We start from the raw sequence: 26,278 nt of genomic DNA, 5'->3' as shown, positions 1-26,278 counted from the left end.
GTGGTCGGTGCAGACTCGATGGGCCGAATGGCCTCCTTCTGCACTGTAGGGTTTCTATGATTCTATGACAGGACGGCTATGATTTAAGCTGCAGCTCTGGACCGAGCATTTATGGCCAGCGTTACTCTTGCTTTAAACAGCTGGAATTTTGGGATACTGGTTAACTTTTTCACAGACTCTCCATTTCCACGGAAAAAAGAAAAGTGAAGGCAGAATGTTTTACTTTGGTTGCTATTAAGAGGATTTGAAATATGAGCCAATTTCCTTTATTTTCTGCGCATACAGGTCCTTCCACACCCTCCAGACTGAATGATTCGATGTCTGAAACACATACCTTCATATCAAATACCTACTATAATTTCAGGTAGCAACCTAAAAACTGTCGTGGAGCTAGACAGTCAGTTTAATGGTGAAAGAAATGAATAACAACTTGTATTTATATAGGGTGGCACAGTGGTTAGCACTGCTACCTCACAGCGCCAGAGGCCCGGGTTCAATTCCCAGCTTGGGTTGACTGTCTGTGTAGAATCTGCAAGTTCTCCCTGTGTCTGTGTGGGTTTCTTCCCACAATCCGAAAGACATGCTGGTGAGGTGCATTGGCCAGGCTAAATTCTCCCTCAGTGTACCCGAACAGACCCCAGAGTGTGGCGACCAGGGAATTTTCACAGTAACTTTATTGCACTGTTAATGTCAGCCTACGCGTGACACTAAGAAATAAATTTTAAGTCTTCAATGTGCTTAAAACATCACCATGTGCTTCACAGGAAAGTTTACAATTTACCTCTGAGCCAGAAAAGGAGATCTTGGACAGGTGACCAGAAACTTGGTGAAGGAAGTAGATTTTAAGGAGCATCTTAAAGACGGAGAGATGTAGAGAGGTAAGATGTTTAAGGAAGGATTTCTTAGACTCTAGACCAGGGATTGGCAACCTTTGGCACATGTGCCAAGAGTGGCATGTGAGATGATTTTGAGCGGCACTCACGTTGCTAGTCCAGTTGACGGGAGAAAAGGTTCTATGTCTAATATTTTGTCATTTACCGATCCCGAGAAGGTATGTTATGTTGATAAAAGAATTTTAATTGTAAATGCTCGTGTTTTATTCATGACTGAGATATTTCAAAATTCCAATTTGCTGCTTTACACCAGTATCATGTAATGTGGATCTGAGCACCGTGTTTGCAAATTGAGGGATTCATTTGACAAGATAACCAAAGATAACCAAAGTTTAGGTCCTTATTCATTTCAGCCTTCTTGGACAGACACATTTAGACTTATTCAAAAGAAGGTCATTTCTTGCTGTTCCATTGTGAAAACGTTCAACGACATTTTCAAGCGAAGCACGGAAAATCCTTTCCTGATGAAGCGGAATTCCGGCCATCATAGTTTAGAGATCTGCGGAGTGCATTCGAAGCTACTGAGAGAGACCCGGAGGCCTGTATTCTGATCCTGCTGAATGTCCACACCAGTGAAGAAAGAAAATTGTGCTTTGGCCTTTTGGATCCACAGACCTGTGTGAACAGGTATTTTCACACATGCAGTCAGTCCTCTGTCCCCCCCAGACCTGGTCAACAACTGATCACTCAGAACCCTGTGTGCAGCCTAAAGTATCCAAATACACTGGAAAACTCAGCCAGGGAAAGCAAGGGTAAGGATCACATTAAACTGGTAAGGCCTTGCACTTTAGGTTAATTTTAAATGAAACCAAAAGAGAAAATGCTGGAAAATCTCAGCAGGTCTGGCAGCATCTGTAGGGAGAGAAAAGAGCTGATGTTTCGAGTCCAGATGACCCTTTGTCTAAGAAATGACCAAAGAAAGACCTCCCAGGCCCAATGACCTAATGGTCATCTGGACACAAAATGTCAGCTCTTTCCTCTCCCTACAGATACTGCCAGACCTGCTGAGATTTTCCAGCATTTACTCTTTTGGTTTCAGATTCCAACACCCACAGTAATTTGCTTTTATTAATTTTAAATGAAGTTTCTTAAACATTTTATGAACCTTATTTACTTCACATATACTAATAGTTTAACTATATATAAAGGCCATATAAATGTTAAAGTGTATTACTGGCACACAAAGGGCAGGATTCCACACCCCCCGCCCCCCCCCCCCCCCCCCCCGTCCCCCCAGCGGTGTGTATTCCAGTGGTGGCAGAGGCTCTCCATTGGCTGCCAGCGGGATCTTTCAGTCCCGCCAATGTCTACAGCGTTTTGTGTGGCTTGACAGACCCGCCACCGGGAACCCGCCATGGTTGGGGTGGAGGGGAGTGGGGGGCGGGGTGGGGGGGGGGGGGGGGGTCACCTTCGGCAGGACCGGAAGATTCCAACATCATGAGAGGCCAGACAATCTCACTCAAAACCTTCCATTGGAGTGAATAAATGTGAAGACTTGGCAAACAACTCCTGAAAGGTTTCCCACTCCTGCTCTGGACAATTGAAGACATGAGCACCTAATGGTGGAATAATAACAGGCGTCGGAGTGTGGCGACTAGGGGAATTTCACAGTAACTTCACTGCAGTGTTAATGTAAGCCTTACTTGTGACTAATAAATAAACTTTACTTTACTTTAATGAAAATCTCGGATACACAAGGTGTCAGAATTGGAGGAACTCAGGATTTCAGGTGATCATTGGCCTGGAGGAAGTTACAAAGAGAGAGGGAGGGGTGAGGCCTGAATTATATCTAAGCCATTAAAAAATATATATAGTACAGAGCAAACTTTAAATTAAACTCAGGAGTCACGACAGAAACTGGATTAGTAGTGATGTCAAATTTACATCCAATTCTCTTCCCCACACCTCGTGGTGCACTAAGGCAGACTTTCAGCTGTTTCCATAGCTAGTAATTCCCGGAACAGGTCATTAGTCTGTCACCAGGAGCTTGCGAGGGATGGCACAAGCGTGGCTGAACAGGAGTCTCTCCCACTCTTACCACCAGTGGTTGGCATGTTGGAAGGATTTGCAGGTTGACACTCAACCTGTTTGACTGTGTTATGAATGCTCCTTCCTTGGCCATCAAGTCCTGGGATGGGACTTGAACCTGGAACCTCTGCCTCAGAGACAGGGATGCTACCCATTGAGCTACAAGACCTTCTAAGATAGTAGCTATAATTTCTTCATGGGGTGAATCTTTGCAGCTGTTCTCCTGATGGCCTGCCGAAACGTTTGGGGCAAATGTAGATTTTTGATGAGTCTTCCACCAACGTTACGGTGGCTGTTCAGAAAGACTGCATGTAAATTCTCCCCCATACTTTCTACCGCTCAGGCACAACCACTGAGAAGGTGGGAAGATGTAAGATGAAAGGCTGTATTCTCCTTCCTACCTCCTGTTCTTAAAATGGATGATGATCACCTAATCCCCTCTCCCCATTCTCTCTCTCCACTGCAAGCCTTAAACAAGTCTTGTTAACCTCTCCCCCACCCACCCCCTCCGATCCAGCTTATTAGATGTAGATTACCCATCTGCTCTGTAAATAAAAGCTTATAAAACCAACAAAACTTCAACTGAAACAAAACCTTTGACTACCCACCCCAAGGGATACCCTCCGCCCCACAACTACTCTCCCAAATGGGACTCCCCCACCACATCCTCTCTCAACTAAACTCCCCACAGTATTTCCCCACCTCCCTCCCACTCCCCGTAAGAAAACCTAGCCCCTCCCCTTGCAGGCCCCTCTCCTTTGCAGGCCCTACCCCTATGGGTCTGACCTGACACCCTTTACCCTGGCAGGTCCAAACCCCCACCCCTGTTCCAATTACAGACACCCTCCCGATTCTGGGACTCAAGGACTGCCGCGCTGTTTGACCTCACTTGGTCTGAGTTGGAAGTTTGGGTGAGACAGGCACAGAAGAAATTTCACCTAAGTAATTGGTCATGGAGTGGAAACCTGATACTGATTGCCACTCTGAGGAAGGTACAGTCCCAGAGTTTTGGGAGTACGAGGGAATGGGAGAGGGGGTCAGTGGCATGGTAGGAAAGATTCCTGGTATAAGGATGCTTTTGTTAATTGCTAATGAAATGTTTCCATCTGAAAACATGAAGCGACTTTCTCTCTTTTCAGACCCTGTACTTACATTTCCAGCAAATGCTGTTTATAAATTCATGATTCCAGTTATTCTATTTGACTGAGGATATTTATTATTGAGTCGACTCCATGATTCAGCAATATAGCATAGCCTTTTCCGCCTGTTCTACATCTTCTAGGCATCGCATCTGTTTTGCAAATGCCATTGTTTTTGCATACTAGTGCATTTAATACTATCATTACTTCAAGGCTGTTTAAAGACAGGAAATATGACCACCATCCCTTTAACTGTCACATAACCTAGTACATAAATATCTGCTAAATACCAACCTAAGTCCAGAGGCCCACAGCCAAGAAGAGCTTGTTTGTATTTATTCAAACTCTCGTCATCATTGTCCATCTCCTGAATTTCTTTAAGTGTCTTCTGTGCTGGTGCTTTGTAGTTTGAGTCAACTAAGGCATCCGCTTCGACAGGATATAGCTCTGCATCCTTGTCTGACATAATATCTGAGAAAGAAAATGAGTATTTAGATCAGCTGCAATAGTTGGTTTTGAATATACCTCTTGATAAATTGAATTAAAAATTCCAATGACACATAGTGAGGATATCAGTCATAATATTAATCTTGTCACAATGACGTGATGATTGTTGATATTAATCCTTAATTTCATTAGCTGCTCAGGTACATATTGAACTGCTTTAAAAGGACTTTTTGAAAGAAAGTAAAGGTGCTGAATTAAGATGGCAAGGTCACCTGACGCACCTGGTATCACAGGTTGGTCAGTTTCTAGAAGTTTCCAATGTGGCTTACAATTAGGACATGCCAAGCCAAACCTCCGATGGAATTTCACACCTCCTAATGTCAAAAAAATGACTTCAGAGACAAACTGAAATAGTAATTGGATTTCACCATTTACATTTCTATGCAGCTATTTTTCACGCAGAGACAGATTGTCCACCAGGACAATGGCTATATCGAAGGTCTTCCTCCCAGCTCACCACAAGGAAGAATGGACCATAGGGAAGTGATGTCTGGGACATGAAAGAAACTAATCACCTAGACTGTAACACAACAGCCAAGATCAATCCAGACATGAGCTAATCAATTACCAACTCACAATGGGCAGAGACATCATGTGACCAGAATAACCATTTTGAAATGTATTTCTTTACAACACCCAAGCTGCTAAAATCAGTCCAGGAGAAATCTACCAGTGGAGCAGTAACACCATCTCTCTCCCTTGTTCTCAAGCCTAAGACCCGATCTCTGATATATTTTGGAAGCTGCCATAGCAATAAAGAATTTAGATCGAAAAATAAATCCTGGGTGCAATTGGACCGACTTTTGGAGAAGATAGATTATGGTTTAAAAGAGACTGCTTCCAGAAAGTGCAACTTACATCAGCTTAAACCCCACTGGAATTTTAAGACCACCATGAAAAAAACTACGTCAACCACAGGCAACAGTGAAGGACTCCTAAACTGTGAACCCTCTTTTTTTTTACCTTTTTTCGTCAAATTTTAAATTTGGCCAAAATTAACCTTTTACTGTGTAACTTGTAATTTTGCATGCGTTTATGTGTGTGTGTGTATTGCGAAAGTCGGGACATAGGTTTATCTTTTAACTATCTTTATATCCTTATCTGGGTGTTTTTTTAGCACAATAAACATTGACCTCTTTGTGTTTAAAATCAAAGTCTCACTGACTTCTCTGCAATCAGCATATAAATGGTGAAGTACAAACACTTAATTAATGCCTTCATCCTTATAAATTATAAAAAAAGAAACCCTGTTATAATTATTCGATGAGTGGGAAAGGAAGGCTGAGTCCTGACCTGGCTGTAACAATATTTAAATTGTGTGTAAAGAATTGTGAGTAGGTTAAACAATTTGAATTGATGATAATTCAAGAACTTGGCTAGTTCTAGGTTGGAAATATGCGCCACTGCAGAACAGGATGAAAGATTGAAGTCTGGCAAACTAATCCTGCTTCAGTTCTACAAAATGGCAAAACCGGTCTATTGCAGCAAGATTAAATAGCTCACGTGATCAGGAAATTATTTCAGCCTCCCCTTTTCTGATGAGAATGGGGGATGTAGAGGTTTAAAATAGCATTAAATGACATACTGTTCCAAACATTGCTTCACTTAGGATGTGGACAACACTGGCAAGGCCAGCATTTGTTGCCTATTGCTAATTTTCCTTGAACTGAGTGGCTTGCTAGGCCATTTCAGAGGGCAGTCGAGAGTCAACCATTTTGCTGTGGGACTGGAATCACATGTAGGCCTGACCAGGTAAGGACGGCAGATTTCCGTCCCCACAGGACATTAGTGAACTAGATGGGTTTTTACAGGAATCAACGATAGTTTCATGATCACCATTACTGAGACTAGTTCCCACGATGGATTTGAACCTTTGTTACCAGATTATTAGCCTGGGCTTATATATATAACTGGTGCAGTGACATCACCACTACATCAACATCGCCCCCTACTGACTGCCCCAGCCACACTGAGTACCAGAGTCATTGGTGAATCATGGCAGCAATTCATAACAGGCAAGTGTAGACCAGGGCAGGATTCTACGGCCTTGCTTGAGCGAGACTGGAAATCCCCGCCTGAGGTCAACGGACATTTCTGTTAACCGCCCCTCGTTTGCTCCAATTCCGTGGCGGGCGGGGCGGTAGAATTCTGGTGGATGTGTCAATTTGTAGGATATTTATGCAAACATATAAATTGGTGTCTGGAAAAGTGTCATCTAAAGGAAAATATCTTATTTCACTGTACTTGCAGTTTTAGAATGCATTTAACACAAAGTTATGCAATATGATGCAGGGGCAAATATATTTTGGTTGCAAATTTAGGAATTAAAAAGTTATCTGAATAAGAAAAACTGCATGAAGATTTTGAAATTCATGCTTTTTAGAAAGAACTAATTTTTTAAAAATTCATTTGCAGGACATGGGCATTATCGAATTCAAATTCCACCATCTGCCGTGGTGGGATTCAAACCCCGGTCCCCAAAACTGAGTTCTGGATTAATAGTCTAACAATAATACCACTAGGCCATCTCCTCCCAATCATACCCTATTATATTGGTTTGCAGTTTAACAGTGGCACCTACACTGAGAAAAATATTGCTACTTTTGAATGGATATATTAATATTTTATAGGAACAAACAGCAAATCGTTTTGTCCCTGGATAGCTCCTTATGTCTACCAAAAACAGAGGCTCAATGACTTTCATCTCCAGTGCCAACAACGCATCCTTGGCATCATATGAAAAGATAATGAGACAATCCTTTCTAGGGCAAGCATGCCAAGAATGCTAGTCAAGCAATGAAGGCTTTGATAGCTTGGGCATGTGCACAGGCTGGAACATGGGTGAATCTCTGTGGATATGTTATACCGGGAGGCAGTCTGTGCAAGGACACCAGGTTCCCGATTTAAGAATACTTTTAAAATAGACATGAAAGCCCTCAACATTAATGGCAAGTTGGAAACTCTAGCTGACACTGATGCAAATGGTGACACCAGCTATTGTGAGGAGTTCACCACTACATTGACATGTAGTTTCAGAAGCTCCAAAGGCGGAAGCAGAGATCATCCCGCACCACTATCAAGGAACAATTTCATGTGTGGCAGTTGGGTAAGACTTTGCCTTTCCAGAATTAGCTTGCTCATCCATCAAAGGAAGAACAGTAGATTATCTCATCTGACCTCACCAAAGATCTGAGGCTACATTCCCAGCTTCTCTTATAGATGGAAGGAAGGCAGCCATATGGGAACAAAGAATTCCGCAAAATTAACTAATAACATCTTCGTTATTGTATAATGTTTGGAAGCCAGGGAGCTTACAATGTGACAAACATTGGCTTGCTTACAGATTGGATTTCTAAATTATTACATGTTGGGTGGACATTGTGGTCAGCAGTGAAGAAGTGGCACTTGTCACTGACCTCGAAGAGCCTCTGTGTTGTGGATTTCCCCTTTCCTGGTGGTGGTTTAAACCTGGAACAAAGTCAAGGGGATCTCCAGGCACCTAGCAGCTGTGATGTCAACAAGCAGGGTAAGTAGCCAATCACATTGAAGTATCCCCTCAGACAGCAAACCAGGAAGTTAAGAGTACTCATAGTCCTTCACTTTTCATCTCCAATTTCAGATAGCAAAAATCAATGCTTATGATTGGATTGAGATATAACTTAAACTGCTTTGCTTTAAAAAATTGTGGACTTGTTTTATAATAGCGAAATGTGACACTTCACAAACATAAAATTAGCTTGTCAGGGTGTAATGATGCACTTTCACAGACGTCATCTGTGAACACAAAAAGGATTTATTAATAAGGAAACAACAGCCTCATGGCCACACTTGGCATCCTATGTGTCTCTGGCCTAAGAGAGGGTTCCACCCCCTGAGGTGATTCCCCACTCTGAGTCCTAATTGGTCACGCAAGCCAGGTGACCCTTACTCTGCTGTGTTGCCCTTAAAGGGACAATCACCACAAATCACCACAAAGGGCCAGTGAGGATATTTAGCAGTAATGATGAATTTAGTCCACGATTAAAAAATCTCATTCGACAAGGTGTAACATTTTCAAGAGCTTTGAACCACGAGACTGACAGCACGAAAGTGGAAGATTGCCCGGGGATTGCAGTCTGGGGGTGTCACAGCACGATCACAAGCAGAGGACTAAGGACCATTGACATCATCACTGCATTTCCACATTATTCTACATTTCTGTAAGCTTTGGTGGAGTAATAGCAGCGAATGCTGACAGATTTTCCTTCATTAACACCGTAAAATCCAGACTATTAAATGCAAGTTGTTGGAGGGTATTTATCCATCCTTCCCAATATTTGCAGACTCCCAGGAATGCGGCTAAGGGAAAAGGGAATCTCTATATAAGTGGCTTGTGACATCGTTTGACAAAGCCACCATTCCTGATAAATTATTATCAAAGCCAGGGCACCACCAGGAAGATTCTTGATTGGAGCACAGGAATACTGAAGCAGAGGTTCAGATACCTGGAGAGGTATGGAGATGCTGTCCAATATGGCCCACATTCAATTGGAAATCGGTTGGTGTGGTGGACTGAGATCAGAGGCTGAAGCCAGGACACGGAGGTTTTCTCCTTTCACGCAATCCAATCTGCCCACCCACGTTATAAGTCCCCTTTAGGTGACCACCTTGGTTCTGTGGCAGCACTATTACCTCTGAGTCGAAACATTTTTGCGTTCATTCTCCATTCCAGAGATATGAACACGTTCAGTAATTCAGGCTGGCACTTCCGTGCAGCACCACAAGAGTGCAGCACTGTCAGAGGTGCTGTGTTTCTGATGAAATGTTAAATGGTTTCAAATAAAAGCAGAAGATGCTGGAAAAACTCAGCAGGTCTGGCAACATCTGTGGAGAGAGAAGCAGAGTCACGGTTTTGAGCCCATATGAATTTTCTTCAAAGGTAAATAGAGGCAGCAATGCAATGGATTTTAAAATGTAAAAGAGGGTGGAGCAAGTGGAGCAAAATAGAAGATCAGGAAGAGGTGGGAGCTAAGGAGAGAATTGACAAAGATGTCATGGAACACAAGTCAAAGGGAATATGAAAGGTGGTGTTAAAGACTAAAGAAGGTGCTGACAGTGGCATAAAGGTGAGATAGCAGAATGTGTTAATGGCAGAACAAGGATCAGCACCCTGAAAGCAAAACATAAGAACAAGTGACAGATGGCCCAATGGGTGGTGGGGGTGGTGGGTGGTTTGGGGAAAAATTGATTTTAAAAAGGGTCAGGATGGTGGAGAATGTTCATGATCAAAAGCTGTTGACTCAATATTAGGCCCAGAAGGGTGTAAAGTGCTTCATCAGGAGATGAGGTGCTGCTTGATCAGTTTGCTTCACTGGAACATTGCAGCAGGCCAAGGATGGACAACCGAGAAAGATGCTGAGTTGAAATTATAAGCAACAGAAGGTTGGGTGTCATGCTTGTGGACTGAGCAAAGATGTTCCACAAAGCGGTCACCTAGTCTGCATTTAGTCTCCCCAATGTTAAGGTAATCGCATTGGGAGCAGCAAAAATAGTAGACTCAAGGGCAGCATGGTGGCACAGTGGTTAGCACTGCTGTCTCACTGTGCCAGGGACCTGGGTTCAATTCCAGCCTTCAGTGATTGTCTGTGTGGAGTTTGCACGTTCTCCCTGTGTCTGCGTGGGTTTCCTCCGGGTGCTCTAGTTTCCTCCCACAGTCTAAAATTGTGCAGGCTAAGTGGATTGGCCATGCTAAATTGACCGTTGGTGTCTGTCCCAACATGTGTAGGTTAAGCAGGGTAAATATGTGGGATTATGGAGATAGGGCGGGAGGTGGGCCTGGGTGGGATGCTCTGTCGGAGAGTTGGTACAGACTTGATGGGCCAAATGGTCTGTGGGGATTCTATTAAATTGTAAAAGGGGCAAGAGCTGCTTTTTCTGAAAGGCGTTCGGGACCTTGAACAGTGAGAGGGAGGAGGTAAAGGGGAAGGTGTTGCACCTTCTACGATTGCATGGGAAGGTGCCATGGGAAGCAGATGGGAAGTTAGGGGTTATAGAACCATAGAACCATAGAAAATTACAGCTCAGAAACAGGCCTTTTGGCCCTTCTTGTCTGTGCCGAACCATTTTTTGCCTAGTCCCACTGACCTGCACTTGGACCATATCCCTCCACACCCCTCTCATCCATGAACCCGCCCAAGTTTTTCTTAAATGTTAAAAGTGACCCCGCATTTACCACTTTATCCGGCAGCTCATTCCACACTCCCACCACTCTCTGCGTGAAGAAGCCCCCCCTAATATTCCCTTTAAACTTTTCTCCTTTCACCCTTAACCCATGCCCTCTGGTCTTTTTCTCCCCTAGCCTCAGCGGAAAAAGCCTGCTTGCATTCACTCTATCTATACCCATCAAAATCTTATACACCTCTATCAAATCTCCCCTCAATCTTCTACGCTCCAGGGAATAAAGTCCCAACCTATTCAATCTTTCTCTGTAACTCAGCTTCTCAAGTCCCAGCAACATCCTTGTGAACCTTCTCTGCACTCTTTCAACCTTATTTACATCCTTCCTGTAACTAGGTGACCAAAACTGTACACAATACTCCAGATTTGGCCTCACCAATGCCTTATATAACCTTACCATAACACTCCAACTTTTATACTCGATACTCCGATTTATAAAGGCCAATGTACCAAAGGCACTCTTTACGACCCTATCCACCTGTGACATCACTTTTAGGGAATTCTGTACCTGTATTCCCAGATCCCTCTGTTCAACTGCACTCTTCAGAGTCCTACCATTTACCCTGTACGTTCTACTTTGGTTTGTCCTTCCAAAGTGCAATATCTCACACTTGTCTGCGTTAAATTCCATTTGCCATTTTTCAGCCCATTTTTCTAGTTGGTCCAAATCCCTCTGCAAGCTTTGAAAACCTTCCTCACTGTCCACTACACCTCCAATCTTTGTATCATCAGCAAACTTGCTGATCCAATTTACCACATTATCATCCAGGTCATTGATATAGATGACAAACAACAATGGACCCAACACCGATCCCTGCGGCACACCACTAGTCACAGGCCTCCACTCAGAGAAGCAATCCTCCACGACCACTCTCTGGCTTCTTCCATTGAGCCAGTGTCTAATCCAATTTACTACCTCCCCATGTATACCTAGCGACTGAACCTTCCTAACTAACCTCCCATGAGGGACCTTGTCAAAGGCCTTGCTGAAATCCAGGTAGACAACATCCACCACCTTCCCTTCATCCACTTTCCTGGTAACCTCCTCGAAAAACTCTAATAGATTGGTCAAACATGACCTACCACGCACAAAGCCATGTTGACTCTCCCTAATAAGTCCCTGTCTATCCAAATATTTGTAGATCCTATCCCTTATCACACCTTCCAATAACTTGCCCACCACCGACGTCAAACTTACTGGCCTATAATTTCCCGGATTTCTTTTGGAACCTTTTTTAAACAACAGAACAACATGAGCCACCCTCCAATCATCCGGCACCTCCCCTGTGAATACTGACATTTTAAATATGTCTGCCAGGGCCCCTGCAAGTTCAACACTAGCTTCCCTCAAGGTCCGTGGGAATACTCTGTCCGGTCCTGGGGATTTATCCACTCTGGTTTGCCTCAAGACAGCGGTTATGAAGGAGTGGACCAGGGTGTTACGGAATGAATAGTCCTTATAGGATGGTTACGTGGGAGGGTGATGGAAAGATGGATTTGGTGTGTCATCATGTTGGAATTGACAGATGCAGTGCTTCACTTGAACCTCCTGAGAAATAAGAAGGGTGAAATCACTTTGATAGGATTGTACTATCGGCCCCCAAGTAGTCAGCGGGAAATTGAGGAGCAAATATGTAAGGAGATTACAGATAGCTCCAAGAAAAATAGGATGGTAATAGTCGGAGATTTTAACTTTCCCAACATTGACTGGGGCAGCCATAGTATTAGAGGGTTGGATGGAGAGAAATTTGTTGAGTGTATTCAGGAGGAATTTCTCATTCAGTATGTGGATGGCCCGACTAGAGAGGGGGCAAAACTTGACCTCCTCTTGGGAAATAAGGAAGGGCAGGTGACAGAAGTGTTAGTGAAGGATCACTTTGGGACCAGTGACCATAATTCTATTAGTTTTAAGATAGCTATGGAGAATGATAGCTCTGGCGCAAAAGTTAAAATTCTAAATTGGGGTAAGGCCAATTTTGATGGTGTCAGGCAGGAACTTTCAAAATTTAATCGGGGGAGTCTGTGGGAAGGCAAAGGGATGTCTGCTAAGTGGGAGGCTTTCAAAAGTGTGTTAACCAGAGTTCAGGGTAAACACATTCCTCTTAGAGTGAAGGGCAAGGCTGGTAGAAGTAGGGAACCCTGAATGACTCGGGATATTGAGGCCCTGGTCAAGAAGAAGAAGGAGGCACATGACATGCATTGGCAGCTGGGATCAAGTGAATCCCTTGAAGAGTATCGGGGTTGTAGAAGTAGAGTCAAGAGAGAAATCAAGAGGGCAAAAAGGGGACACGAGATTGTTTTGGCAGATAAGGCAAAGGAGAATCCAAAGATCTTCTACAAATACATAAAGGGCAAATGAGTAACAAGGGAGAGAGTAGGGCCTCTTAAGGATCAACAAGGTCATCTATGTGCGGATCTACAAGAGATGTTGTCTACATGGACTTTAGCAAGGCCTTTGACGAGGTACCGCATGGTAGGTTGTTGCATAAGGTTAAATCTCACGGGATCCAGGATGAGGTAGCTAAATGGATACAAAATTGGCTTGATGACAGAAGCCAGAGGGTGGTTGTAGAGGGTTGTCTTTCAAACTGGAGACCTGTGACCAGCGATGTGCCTCAGGGATCGGTGCTGGGTCCACTGTTATTTGTCATTTATATTAATGATTTGGATCAGAATATAGGAGGCATGGTTAGTAGGTTTGCAGATGACGCCAAGATTGGTGGCATAGTGGACAGTGAAGAAGGTTATCTCGGATTGCAATGGGACCTTGATCAATTGGGCCAGTGGGCTGACAAATGGCAGATGGAGTTTAATTTAGATAAATGCGAGGTGATACATTTTGGTAGATTGAACCGGGGAGGACTTACTCAGTTAATGGTAGGGCGTTGGGGAGAGTTACAGAACAAAGAGATCTAGGGGTACAGGTTCATAACTCCTTGAAAGTGGATTCACAGGGGGACAGGTGAAGAAGGCATTCAGCATGCTTGGTTTCATTGGTCAGAACATTGAATACAGGAGTTGGAATGTCTTGTTGAAGTTGTACAAGACATTGGTAAGGCCACACTTGGAAACTGAACAGTTCTGGTCACCCTATTACAGAAAGGATATTATTAAACTAGAAAGAGTGCAGGAGAGATTTACTAGGATGCTACCAGGACTTGATGGTTTGAGTTATAAGGAGAAGCTGAATAGACTGGGACTTTTATCTCTGGAGCGTAGGAGGCTGAGGGAGTGATCTTATAGAGGTCTATAAAATAATGGGGGGCATAGATAAGGTAGATAGTCAATATCTTTTCCCAAAGGTAAGGGAGTCTAAAACTGGAGGGCATAGATTTAAGGCAAGAGGGGAGAAATACAAAAGGGTCCAGAGGGGCAATTTTTTCACACAGAGGGTGGTGAGTGTCTGGAACAAGCTGCCAGAGGTAGTAGTAGAGGCGGGTACAATTCTGTCTTTTACAAAGCGTTTAGACAGTTACATGGATAAGATGGGTATAGAGGGATATGGGCCAAATGTGGGCAATTGGGACTAGCTAGAGGTTTTAAAAAAAAGGGCGGCATGGACAAGTTGGGCCGAAGGGCCTGTTTCCATGCTGTAAACCTCTATGACTCCTGAAATTTTGTTTACTATTTCCGCTGCTCTCTACACGGGTGAGACTGAACGCAGATTGCGTGACTGCTTTCTGGAACATCTTCACTGAGCCTGCAAGCAAGACCCAGACCTTCCTGTTGCTTGCCATTTCTATCTTGCTCTTATGTTCACAGGTCCATCCTTCACCTGTTGCAATGTTCCAGTGAAGCCCGACGCAAACTGGAGGAACAGCACCTCATCTTTCAATTGGGCATTTTACAACCTTTTGAACTTCATATTCTCAACAACTCCAGACCATAAACTTTCTCCTCCACCCTGACCCCTATTTTAATCCAATTTTTTTCCTCAAGTTTCTCCTTAGTTCCCACTGATCCCTGACCTATTTTGCTCCACCTGCTCCATCACCCTTAAACAGTATGAAATCCATCACATTTCTCTCTCTCTCTCTCTCTCTTTAACTCCAAAGACTCGAAACGGTAACTCTGTTTCTCTCTGCGCAGACACTGCCAAATCTGCTGGGTTTCCCCAGCATTTTTTGTTTTTATTTCAGATTTCCAGCATCCACAGTATTTTCTTTGCATGATTAAATAGTTTCCATTGCTTTCTCAGGTGCGCGTGGGGTATCCTATGACATTAATGGAAAAAGAGCAGGGGAATCCTCTGGCATCCTAGCCATCATTTATCTCCCAACCAATGCCAAAAGCAAGTGATATGGTCATGTATTTATCACTATTTGCAAAACTACACTGTGCACACATTGGCTGCCACGTTTCCTACGCGGTAACAGTGATTATATTTCAAAAGTACTTCATTGGCTGCAATGTACAACTGCAAATCCTAAGGTCGTGGAAGTTGTTATATAACCACATGCCATCCTTTTTATTCCTTTCTTAAATCACATTTTCTTCAAAGAAAAAGCTCTGCATTTTCCATGTTTGGTTAGTTGCTCACTCAACATTGTGATTACTTATCTTGCCCCAGTCTGACAATCAGTAGTAATTTACTACACCTCTGCAAGATTCATTAAGTCAGACACTGGGTGCTAATGTGGATTATGCTAATGTGGGTTTGATTTATGAATGGAGGTCCTACATTTGATCCCATGTCTCACATCAGCACAAATGTCTCGATGGCTCAGTTAGCCTTTCGAAGCAGGAACTAACAATGTAGGCCAAACTCTAAAATGCGTTAAAGGGACAATTGTGCATAAGTAGTTAGAACATAGAACATAGAACAATACAGCACAGAACAGGCCCTTCGGCCCACGATGTTGTGCCGAGCTTTATCTGAAACCAAGATCAAGCTATCCCACTCCCTATCATCCTGGTGTGCTCCATGTGCCTATCCAATAACCGCTTAAATGTTCCTAAAGTGTCTGACTCCACTATCACTGCAGGCAGTCCATTCCACACCCCAACCACTCTCTGCGTAAAGAACCTACCTCTGATATCCTTCCTATATCTCCCACCATGAACCCTATAGTTATGCCCCCTTGTAATAGCTCCATCCACCCGAGGAAATAGTCTTTGTTTTATTCATCTTCCGCACTATCTAACAAATTATTTTGTTTGCAAGTACAGTCTGGTGACAAATTGCAGAGAAATACAACATTGCGGGGAGGTGATGGCCGAGTGGTGTTATCACTGGACAATTAATCCAGAAACTAAGCTAATGTTCTGAGGACTTAGGTTTTTAAAAAAAATCTGGAATTAAGAATCTACTGATGACCATGAAACCATTGTCGATTGTTGGAAAACCCATCTGGTTCACTAATGTCCTTTAGGGAAGGAAACTTGCCGTCCTTACCTGGTCTGGCCTACATGTGACTCCAGAGCCACAGCAACGTGGTTGACTCTCAACAGCCTCCAAAGGCAACTAGGGATGGAAAATAAATGCTGGCCAGCCAACGATGCCTATGTCCCATGAATGCATTAAAAAAAACTGTGGCACAGTGGTTAGCACTGCTGTCTCACAGCACCAAGAACCCGGGTTCAATTCTGGCCTCAGGTGACTGTGGAGTTTGCACGTTCTCCCTGTGTCTCCATGGGTTTCCTCTGGATGCTCCGCTTTCCTCCCATACTCAAAAGATGTGCAGGTTAGGTGGATTGGCCATACTAAGTTGCCCCTTAGTGTCCCAAGATGTCTAGGTTAGCTGGATTAGCCATGGTAAATGTGTGGGGTTACGGGGATGGCACCGGACAGAGGGCCTGGGTGAGGTATTCGAACAGAGAGTCGGTGCAAACTCAATGGGCCGAATGGCCTCCTTCTGCACATTAGGGATGCTGTGATTCTATGATCTTTTGGGTGCAATTAGAATGACACAAAGAACTAGACTTTCATCTGTGGCTGGAACCCACAAATTAAACTACCAAATACGCCCAATGTGCCCATTTTACCAATGTGAGGTCATACCCAACCTCATTAAAATACACCCAAATTTAAACTTGGTGTCAATGTGTGTTAACTAGCACAGCAATCAGGGCCAGGGAAGCACCAATTCCAACCCTTTAGGTAAAAGCAAAATACCAGCTCTAACGAAGGGCCATCTAGACTTCAAACGTTGGCTCTATTCTCCTCCCAGAGATGATGTCAGACCTGCTGAGATTTTCCAGCATTTTCTGTTTTTGTTTCAAATTTAAAACCTTTGTTCAGTATGCATGTCAGGCTAAGCATATGTAGGGCCTGGCCACTGGGGAAGCTTTTTAATTTTTAATATGAATCAGATTTAGGTCACAAAATGCATCAAAACAAGCAGAAAACAGTTGCAAACTCAGTGAGGGAAAGGAGAAAAAAAACAGAGTCGCAGCAAAACACCAGGAAATAGCTTTCTTCCCTGCTGTGCCTGGAAATTTGGTCACAGTGTGAAGAGACATTCAGATAAGACTCCAATTTGAGGGTTCTTGCCTTTGCGAGTCGCAGGCATAGCTGATTGTGTGTACATAAATTTGTGCAGAGGGAGTGTTGGATGAATGTTGAAGATCTCATAGACTTGGGCATATTTCGTAAAATCAACGGTGCAAAGTCCTTGAGCCGAACTCTGATGAATGGAATTAAATAAAAGTTATTGTGGGTAAAATTTGTACTGGGCAGAGAACTGCTGCCTCACAGCGCCAGGGACCTGGGTTCGATTCCTGGCTTGGGTGACTATCTGTGTGGAGTTTGCACATTCTCCCCATGTCTGCGTGGGTTTCCTCCGGGTGCTCCGGTTTCCTCCCACAGTCCAAAGATGTGCTGGTTAGGTGGATTGGTCATGCTAAATTGCCCCTTAGTGTCAAGGGGAGTAGCTAGGGTAAATGTATTTGGATAGGGCCAGGGTAGGATTATGGTCGGTGCAGACTCGATGGGCCGAATGACCTCCATCTGCACTGTCTGGATTCTATGGATTCTATGAACAAAAGGAGAAACCATGCTTTACTCGCCTGATTTACAAAGTACAAAATGGGCTGCTGCTGCACTCTTTTCTGCCTGGTGTTACACCCCCTTGAGTCATCTGATGTTCTAACACACTTGACACTAATAACATGGGAGCAATGGGATCAAACTAATAGGAAAGCACTAGTAAAGATATTGGAAGAAATTTATGTTAATCAATGCTATGAAAGTTATAGATTCTTTAGCTGATCAGGAAAGAAAAGAGCAATTTAAATGAAAACAGCAAAAAGACTGCTTCTATTTATTTAGATTTCCCCCTACATTAGGCAGATAGTTTCAATTTTTAAGTGATGCTTTCAGCTTAACATCATTAACAACTTAACATTTCTATAACACTATTAAAGCCGTTACAAGCTCTCAGTGATGTGCAGTAATGCAATGGCACTATTGCTAATGGTCTGTTAGATTTGGAATTTTCTCTTGAGCTATTTTCTAGCTCAATACATTTAATATACATCTTATACAGGGCATGCCTTGCTTAGAAAACAATAACACTGTTATTCAGCTTCAACCGATGAGCTCATCTTAAGTTAATGACGCACTGTCAGAAGAATAGATTGTCGACCGTGCTTTTGTTCCTTGCAATATTTTGTGCAACGGATTATCAAATACTTTTATTTTTTTTTACTTAGTTGTCACTTATTGGCTCGGCTAAAAAGTAATTTTGCCTAACACTCGCATTTCTACCACTGCCAACAGCAAAAGCCAGGCTGTTCGACTTCATTTAGGTTTTAAACAAAAGACTGAACCAGATGTGCGTCCATTCCCTTGACGGGCCTGACACTTGGGACTGCACCCGTGGGAGTCAGAATTTGCTATTACATCATGTTAGAAACCTGGGGTTGAATTTTACAGCCCCATCAACCCCCCCCTCCCCCACCCTCCCCCCCACCATTCTCCACCAGGGATGCTTTTGGAAGTGGGTAGGGGGCAAGTAAAATATGATGGGTGGCTAGCCCACCACCTTTCCGCCAACCCTGATCCATTCTCCATAATATTGTGGGTGCTAGCCTGCCCATCTTTTGGCCTATTGAGGCCTTTAACTGCCCATTTAAGGGGCAATTAAAGGTCTGATTCCACCTCCACTGCCATAATACAGTTGGGAGTGGACAAGTTGCTTTTCACCAACTCTGGTGAAAAAATGGAAAGGAAGAGGGTGCCTTCTCTGGTGGGGGGAGTGGGTGGGATATGCCCATGCACACTGGAAGCACCCCCCAACCCCCCACCTCAGATGGTACCCTCTTCTCTGCTCACCTCCTCTCCCCTGGGTTTCCAAGCACCAACAGCCCACTGGGTTGCCCAATCTCTCCCTGTCGAAGTGTCCAGGACACAACTGAGTCCAGTATCCATGCTGTTTTCTTTATGGGACTGTAGCAGTGCCCACAACTGAATTCCGTCACTGCTGGAACTACAAGATCTCTCGATGGTTTTTTACACAGAGGGTGGTGGGGGCCTGGAATGCGCTGCCAAGTAGGGTGGTGGAGGCAGGCACGCTGACATCGTTTAAGACTTACCTGGATAGTCACATGAGCAGCCTGGGAATGGAGGGATACAAACGATTGGTCTAGTTGGACCAAGGAGCGGCACAGGCTTGGAGGGCCGAAGGGCCTGTTTCCTGTGCTGTACTGTTCTTTGTTCTTTGTTCTTTGGGACTTCCTTCCACCGGAGTGTGCAGGTACCACACTGAGCATGTTAGTGCTGTCCACAACTTAGTTTTGTTGCAGGACATGATGCGGAGATGCTGGTGTTGGACAGGGGTGGGCACAGGAAGAAGTCTCACAACACCAGGTTAAAGCCCAACAAGTTTAAAACAATTGCTGCAGGGCAGTCTTTTTGAAAGTCAATTGGTTCGCAACAACAGAGGGTTGAATTTGGGGGGCTCCCTCCCAAATGTGGGAAAAGATTTGAGGGTACCAAATATACCACTGAATGAATGGACAGCATGTCAGTATCAATGTGCCAGTTCCAGTGCCAGCAATATAATCAACAGGACATGGGCAACCCTGTTCTCCTCCACATTGAGGCTAATTACATTTGTTAAAAAGCTCTTTTAAGAGTTTGTTGAAGTGGGTGGGGGACATACTTGGCAGGCTTCAGAAGCTGTCAGTTTGGGGACAGCTGAGGAGAAGTGACTATATATTGAAGAGTAGTCAAGGCACCCACAGGGCAACACCCGTCCCCATAATGTGTCAGTGGGCAAAAGAGGACTGGTCATTTGGGGGTTGCACAAGTGGCAGAGAGTAGGCACTCAGCAACCAGGCTTTGAATGGGGTCATCAATAACCCCCCTCTCCTTCCCCCATTGTCCCATCGGCATCCTGGGAGTGAGAGCAAAGGCAAGATTACCAAGGACAACTGGGCGATTACCTGCCGAGGAGGAAGGCTCAAGTTGCAGAATCCCGGGTGTCAGGAGGGCATGGGAGAGGAAATAAGATCTGGAAGGCAACAGAGGTAAAGAGGTCAAAACCTTCAACACATGAAGATGGGGCTACCTGCTCCATTGTGGATCAGTGGCACTGGAGGCTGTGACTCTTCAGGCAGATGGTTACTGACACCTGTACCTTCATTGCCAACTACCTGACACCTCACAGCATGGGTCATCAAAATTGAACTTCTTCAATTCTTGCTCCTTCTAAGAACCAGTTGTAGACTGGTGGCATCTCAAGAAGAGCTGCACATCACTGCATCTCACTGGCCACTCCTCATTGCCGGAACTGGGCAGTACATTAACAAAATGACAGGCATGGCCTCCCTGTGGCAGCCCAGCTGACCATCAGAGCCTGAGGCTCCATGTTGCTGAGGAGACAATAGTGGATGGGACATTGATGTGGAAGACCACCCCCCTCCCCACCTCCCCCAATTGCCATTTCCAACAGATCCCATTTTTACCAGTTGAGGAAAGGAGCTTAATTCAAATATAGGAGAAACCCAAACTCAGCAGGGTCACTTGAGCTCAGTGCTGAGTTCAAACAGATTTCATTGTTGGTTGTTGTAAGGGCTTTATTGGTATATTTGGGATCCCTCAATCCTTTCAGAGTGGCTTGACCGGTGATCAGTGGAGCATTGCTGGAGTAATTCCGAAATATAAATTGTACGTACCTCTCCCAATGGGGCTGTCAGACAGCTGATTAGGCTGGCCACATGGGGAACCCAACCGCCATCCTTAATTGCACAGCGGACGCAAAGGCAGCCAATTAGGAGGCCACCTGCAGCCAATCCTATACTGGGAAGTGTAGGTTCGGGGCCTGCTTTTCCGGCCTACCTCAGGGTCCAGAAGACCACAGTAAAGTTCAGCTTAAATGAACCAGAGACAACATGAGGAACGATCCTGTGATGGAGGAAGTGGTTAAGGTTTGAAATATACTGCCTAATGGAGTGATGGATACAATAATAACCTTCAAAAAGGAAATGGATCGATATATATAGCTACAGAGTCAGAGGGCCAGATCTTTGCTACCGAGGTGGGTAGATGAGTTGGGAAATTGTCTGACTCAGCAGACGCATCTCAGTTTAAGATGCCCAGTCGCATGCAGTGTTTGCTCCGGGGTGCAGGATAAAGTCAGACCTGAGAAGCAGGTCCTAGGTGGCCATGGGGGTGGGCAAATGCCAAGGCGGACTAACTGGAAGGTTCACAAGGACAATGCTCCAGATGTAGTAAAAGTCATTAGACCTGTTATCCCTCACTCCTCCCATCCCCTCACAAACTCCCCAAAGGCTTCTCATGTCCTCCATGACCACTCAATGCCAACTCACCCATATCCACGGGCAGACTTCAGGAGCCATGTGGAGATTAAAATATACTTCTAACAATTTAGTCACTTGGTAGCAAAGAACTTGAGAATTACTGAAAAGAAGAGACATGCTGGTGAAACTTTCAGAAATGTCAACAAATTCTGCACAAACAGATGCTACACCAGATGATCTGTCAATCAAAGCAGTCCATCGGGTTTTTTTTAAAACAATCACTAACAGCTGCAGCCAGTTTCTTTTTCTATAGTTTCAAGAAGAGATTTAAAATTTTCAAATCATGACAATTGAAAATGCTCTATTCATCTTTCAGGGGTGTTTGCATCTACTCCATGAATTCATGGGTCCAATGTTGCAGGTTAAATCGCTTACACCAGCCAACAATGAAGTCTGCTTGAACTCAGCACTGAGCTCATTATCATTAAGTCTGTATTGTCTCTCCCTATCCCGTCCGTCAAATTGCATAATCCGACACTTCTCTGCATTAAACTCCATTTGCCCCTTCTCTGTCATCTCCTCTATGTCCTGTTACAATTTGTATCATTTTCCACTCCTCCAAGTAAGTAGTGGTTCCAGCATTGGGGAACACCACTGTCTAACATCTTCCAGTCTGAAAACTACCCATTTACCACAACTTGTTGTTTCCTGCAGGGCTATGGGGAAAGAACTGGAGAGAGTGTCTAACATGATCACTGTTGGAAAAGTCTGTTGCAGACTCCATGCTCAAAATGGCCTCCTCTGTGTTGTATTATTCAATGATTGTACGATCTGCATGTGAGAAAGTCCAGAGGGCATCTTTGTGGTTAACACCTACCATGACTGCTCCTTTTAAATGATCTCCCAATCAAATCTGCCAACTACAGAATCATGCAACTAGGTTCGAATGTTTCCATAATGCTCAGTTATTCGGCACTGGATGCTGCGCTGAAGGTCTTGGCAAAGAAGGTGGAAAGGAGGAGAGCTGTCTTATATCCAGAGAAGATCGTTCCAGAGCCATAATGAAAAGGCAGCGGTACAGAAAGTAATGGAGGTCAATGTCAGGAGTCAAGTCCTGAGGACCAGGATGCATTGTCGCAAGATGTTCAATGAATTCTCACCAGTGAGCAAGATCAGTGAGTACATTTTGAAATATTATTTCCTACCAGTGGGACCAGTAGCTTCAGTGATTGTTCAAATCACCGCACTCCTATCATTCACCTACCAACAATCTTCTCACCCCCTAATAATTGGCCTGACACCCTCATCTCAGAGCTGGTGCACATTTTCAGCTATTCAAACATGAAAACCTTAAGACCATAAGACTCTAAGATGTAGGAGCAGAGTTAGGCCATTCAGTCCATCGAATCTGCTCTGCCATTCAATCATGGCTGATATGATTCTCTTACCCATTCTCCTGCCTTCTTCCCGTAACCCTTGATCCCCTTATTGATCAAGAACCTACCTATCTCTGCCTTAAAGACACTCAATGATCTGGCCTCCACAGCCCTCTGTGGCAATGAGTTCCACAAATTCACCACCCTCTGGTTGAAAAAATTCATCCTCATCTCAGTTTTAAAGGAGTGTCCCTCCTATAGGTTGTGCCCTCGAGTTCTAGTCTCTCCCACTAGTGGAAGCATCCTCTCCACGCCCATCTATCTAGGCCACGCAGTATTCAATAAGTTTCAATTGGATCCCCTCTCATCCTTCTGAACTCCATCAAGTATACACCCAGAGTCCTCAACCGTTCCTCATATGACAAACCCTTTCATTGTGCCACACTGATTTGACACACTTTCCTCGACATGCTATCAGAAGCAGTGTACCTCATACCCAATCCTCCTTCTCACATCCTCATTTGGCAATCTCTTCTGATTTGCAAGCTGCAGGTGGTGTAAGCATTCACATGGTTCTCCCCTGCAGCCTCCCCTAACTCCAGCCACCCCTGCTTTTTTGCTTTCCTTTTCCCATGAGAAGCAACCTGGCCAGACATTGAAGGAACACAAGACCAAGATGATGATGAAAACACAGCACAGCCACTTGATGTCACCCTCATAACTGGCAGCTCAAATACTGACTGCACATAACATGGAGGGTAGCTCTGAGAAGGAATCTGGACTTGTTGAGACACTGGACATGAGTAACTTGCAACCAGGGGAGGGAATCATGTAGTTGCCATAAGACCATAGAAAATAGGAGCAGAAGCAGGCCATTTGATCTGCTCCACCACTCAATAAGCTCATGACTGCTCTGATATGATAATCCTCAACTCTATGTTCCTGCCTTAACCCCATAACCCTTGATTAAATACCTGTTAAATCAGTCTCTCCAGCCCTCTGCGGTAAAGAATTCCACAGATTCACTATCCTCGAAGGGAAGAAATTCCTCCTCATCTCTATCTTAAATGGGGGACCTCTTATTCTGAGATTATGCCCTCTGGTCCTAGACTCTCCCACAAGGGGAAACAACCTCTCATCCTGTCAAGCTGCCTGAGAATCCTATATGTCTCAATAAGGTCACCTCTCATTCTTCTAAACTCCAATGAGCACAGGCCCAACCTACTCAAACTCTCCTCATTAAAAATCCCTCCATACCCAGGATCACCCTTGTGAACCTCCTCTGGACTGCCTCCAATACTAGTATAGCTTTCTTTGGATAAGGGGACCAAAACTGTTCACAGTATTCCAGGAATGGTCTAACTAGTACCTTGTATAGTTTTAACATGACTTTCCTATTTTATACTCCATTCCTTTTGAAATAAAGGCCAACATTCCTTTGCTTTCCCTATTATCTGCTGAACTTGCATGCTCGTTTTTTTGCACAAGGACTCCCAAATCTCTGTGTGTTGCAGCTTTCTGCAGTCTTTCTCCATTTAAATAATATTCAGCTCCTTTATTCTTCCTACCAAAGTGCATAACTTCACATTTTCCTACGTTATATTCCATCTACCAAGTTTTTGCCCACTCACTTAACCTGTCTATATCCCTCAGTGCATACTTTTGAGGGGGGCAGGGGGTGGGATTCTTTGGTCTCCCTGCTGAGTGCTTCATGCGGTGCGAGGTGGTACACCATTTGCTGGGGCAGAGTCTTCTGGTCCCGCCACTGTCAATGATTTTTCCCATTGACTGCACCCAATACCACCAGGAAACCCATGGCGGAGATAAGGTGTCGGCTGGACCAGAATATCCTGCCAGAATGAACAGCCGGAGAACTCCGGCCTCTGTGTCATCCTCACCACTTGCCTTTCCACCTATTTTTGTGTCATCTGCGTCTCAGTGCTGAAAGTAACAATCTTTCCCCAGCCACGATACAGATATTTTTTTTTTTAATTCATTTTGTGGGACATGGACATTGCTGACTGGCCAGCATTTGTTGCCCATTCCTAGTTGCTCTTGTTCAGAGGGCAGTTGAGAGTCAACCACATTGCTGTGGCTGTGGAGTCACACGTAGGCAAGGTAAGGACGGCAGATTTCCTTCCCAAAAGGACATTAGTGACCCGAATGGGTTTTTCTGACAATCGTTTCATGGTCATCAGTAGATTCTTAATTCCAGATGTTTTTTATTGAATTCAAATTCCAACATCTGCCATGGTGGGATTCGAACTTGGGTCCCCAGAACATCAGCTGAGTTTCTGCATTAATAGTCTAGTGATAATACCACTGACCCCTTGGGTCAGAACTGCAGAGTGCACTTGAACAGGCTGCAAGACAGGCACTAAGGGGATGCACAAAACTGATTAGTTGAATTTTCCATGCAATTTAGCATGGTTTTCATGTTTATTTTGCGGTGCACCTATTTTTGGATTGCAGCCAAATAGACACCATGATGCTCAGTGAGGTTCGGAACTGTTGGTGAATGAGGAATTTAGGTTGCGGTTGTTGTATCACACTAGGATGACTTCTTTGTCCACTGTTTAGGCAGAAAGAGCCATTTAGCTTGTCTCCTCCCTACCTCTTCCTCCTCCTCCTCCTTATGTTCCTCGACTATGGCATGTATAGCTGGGTGCCTTTCATCTCCTGTATGCTGTGTATGTGTGCATTGGCCCTTTGCACATGGAAGTGATTGGGCATGTTGTCAGTGGATAGCCCTTGCTGCCCAGGAACCCAGGTTTACTGTGATGGAAGTTGCCACAGAATGAAGGCATCATGACTGCTGCCAGGATGCCAAGCATCAAGTTGCCTGATTTGTTCACTGGATGTTGAGGGATTAAAACCCCGACTGGTTCCGGTGTAGGGCAGAGTTGACACACAGTGTGTGTAGCCAATGGTACCCTGAAAGCCTATAGTTCTAGTGAAGCTGTGAGCTTTCTTCACCTGCTTGTCTTTGGCAATAGAAAATGAAATGTAAATAGCTCTCTTTGAACAGAGAGCCTGTGTGACCTTCTTAATGCAATAGTGGTCAGTAAACTGCAAGATGTTGCAAATATCTCCAGCCCCAGTCTGGAAGGAGTCAGATGGATAAAACTTCACTGCAGTCACCTTCACAGCCACAGGCAATACCATTCTGGCCCCACTCTCAGGTTGCTGTTATGGCTGCACCAGGCAGCACATTTCAGTGGGGATAGCCTTCCTGGAACATAGACCCCTCACACACTAAGGTTATGACAGGAGATTTCATTCCTGAGAACCTGGATAGATGTGACCTTATCCCTGGTGTAGCTCTTCCCTACCATTTGTTTAGGTTCTTGGGAGTGCTGAGCCAGGAGCCCTATAAATATTAAAATGTCAATTCAAACAACGTCCTTTGGAAGTC

General features: G+C 44.4%; 1 protein-coding gene across 1 annotated transcript in view; it reads right to left on the bottom strand.

Annotated features, from left to right (window-relative positions):
• Positions 1-26,278, bottom strand: part of arhgdig (Rho GDP dissociation inhibitor (GDI) gamma) — a 67,989-nt gene that overhangs the window by 37,770 nt on the left and 3,941 nt on the right. Inside the window, exon 2 of the mRNA XM_078239821.1 lies at positions 4,355-4,531. Coding sequence (XP_078095947.1) covers positions 4,355-4,531 — 177 coding nt within the window. The remainder of the gene's footprint in view (positions 1-4,354; positions 4,532-26,278) is intronic.

Source organism: Mustelus asterias, chromosome 23 (assembly GCF_964213995.1).
Source record: "Mustelus asterias chromosome 23, sMusAst1.hap1.1, whole genome shotgun sequence".
NCBI lineage: Eukaryota > Metazoa > Chordata > Chondrichthyes > Carcharhiniformes > Triakidae > Mustelus > Mustelus asterias.
Note: the sequence above shows the minus strand (reverse complement) of the source record. Positions and strands in the feature narration are given on the sequence as shown.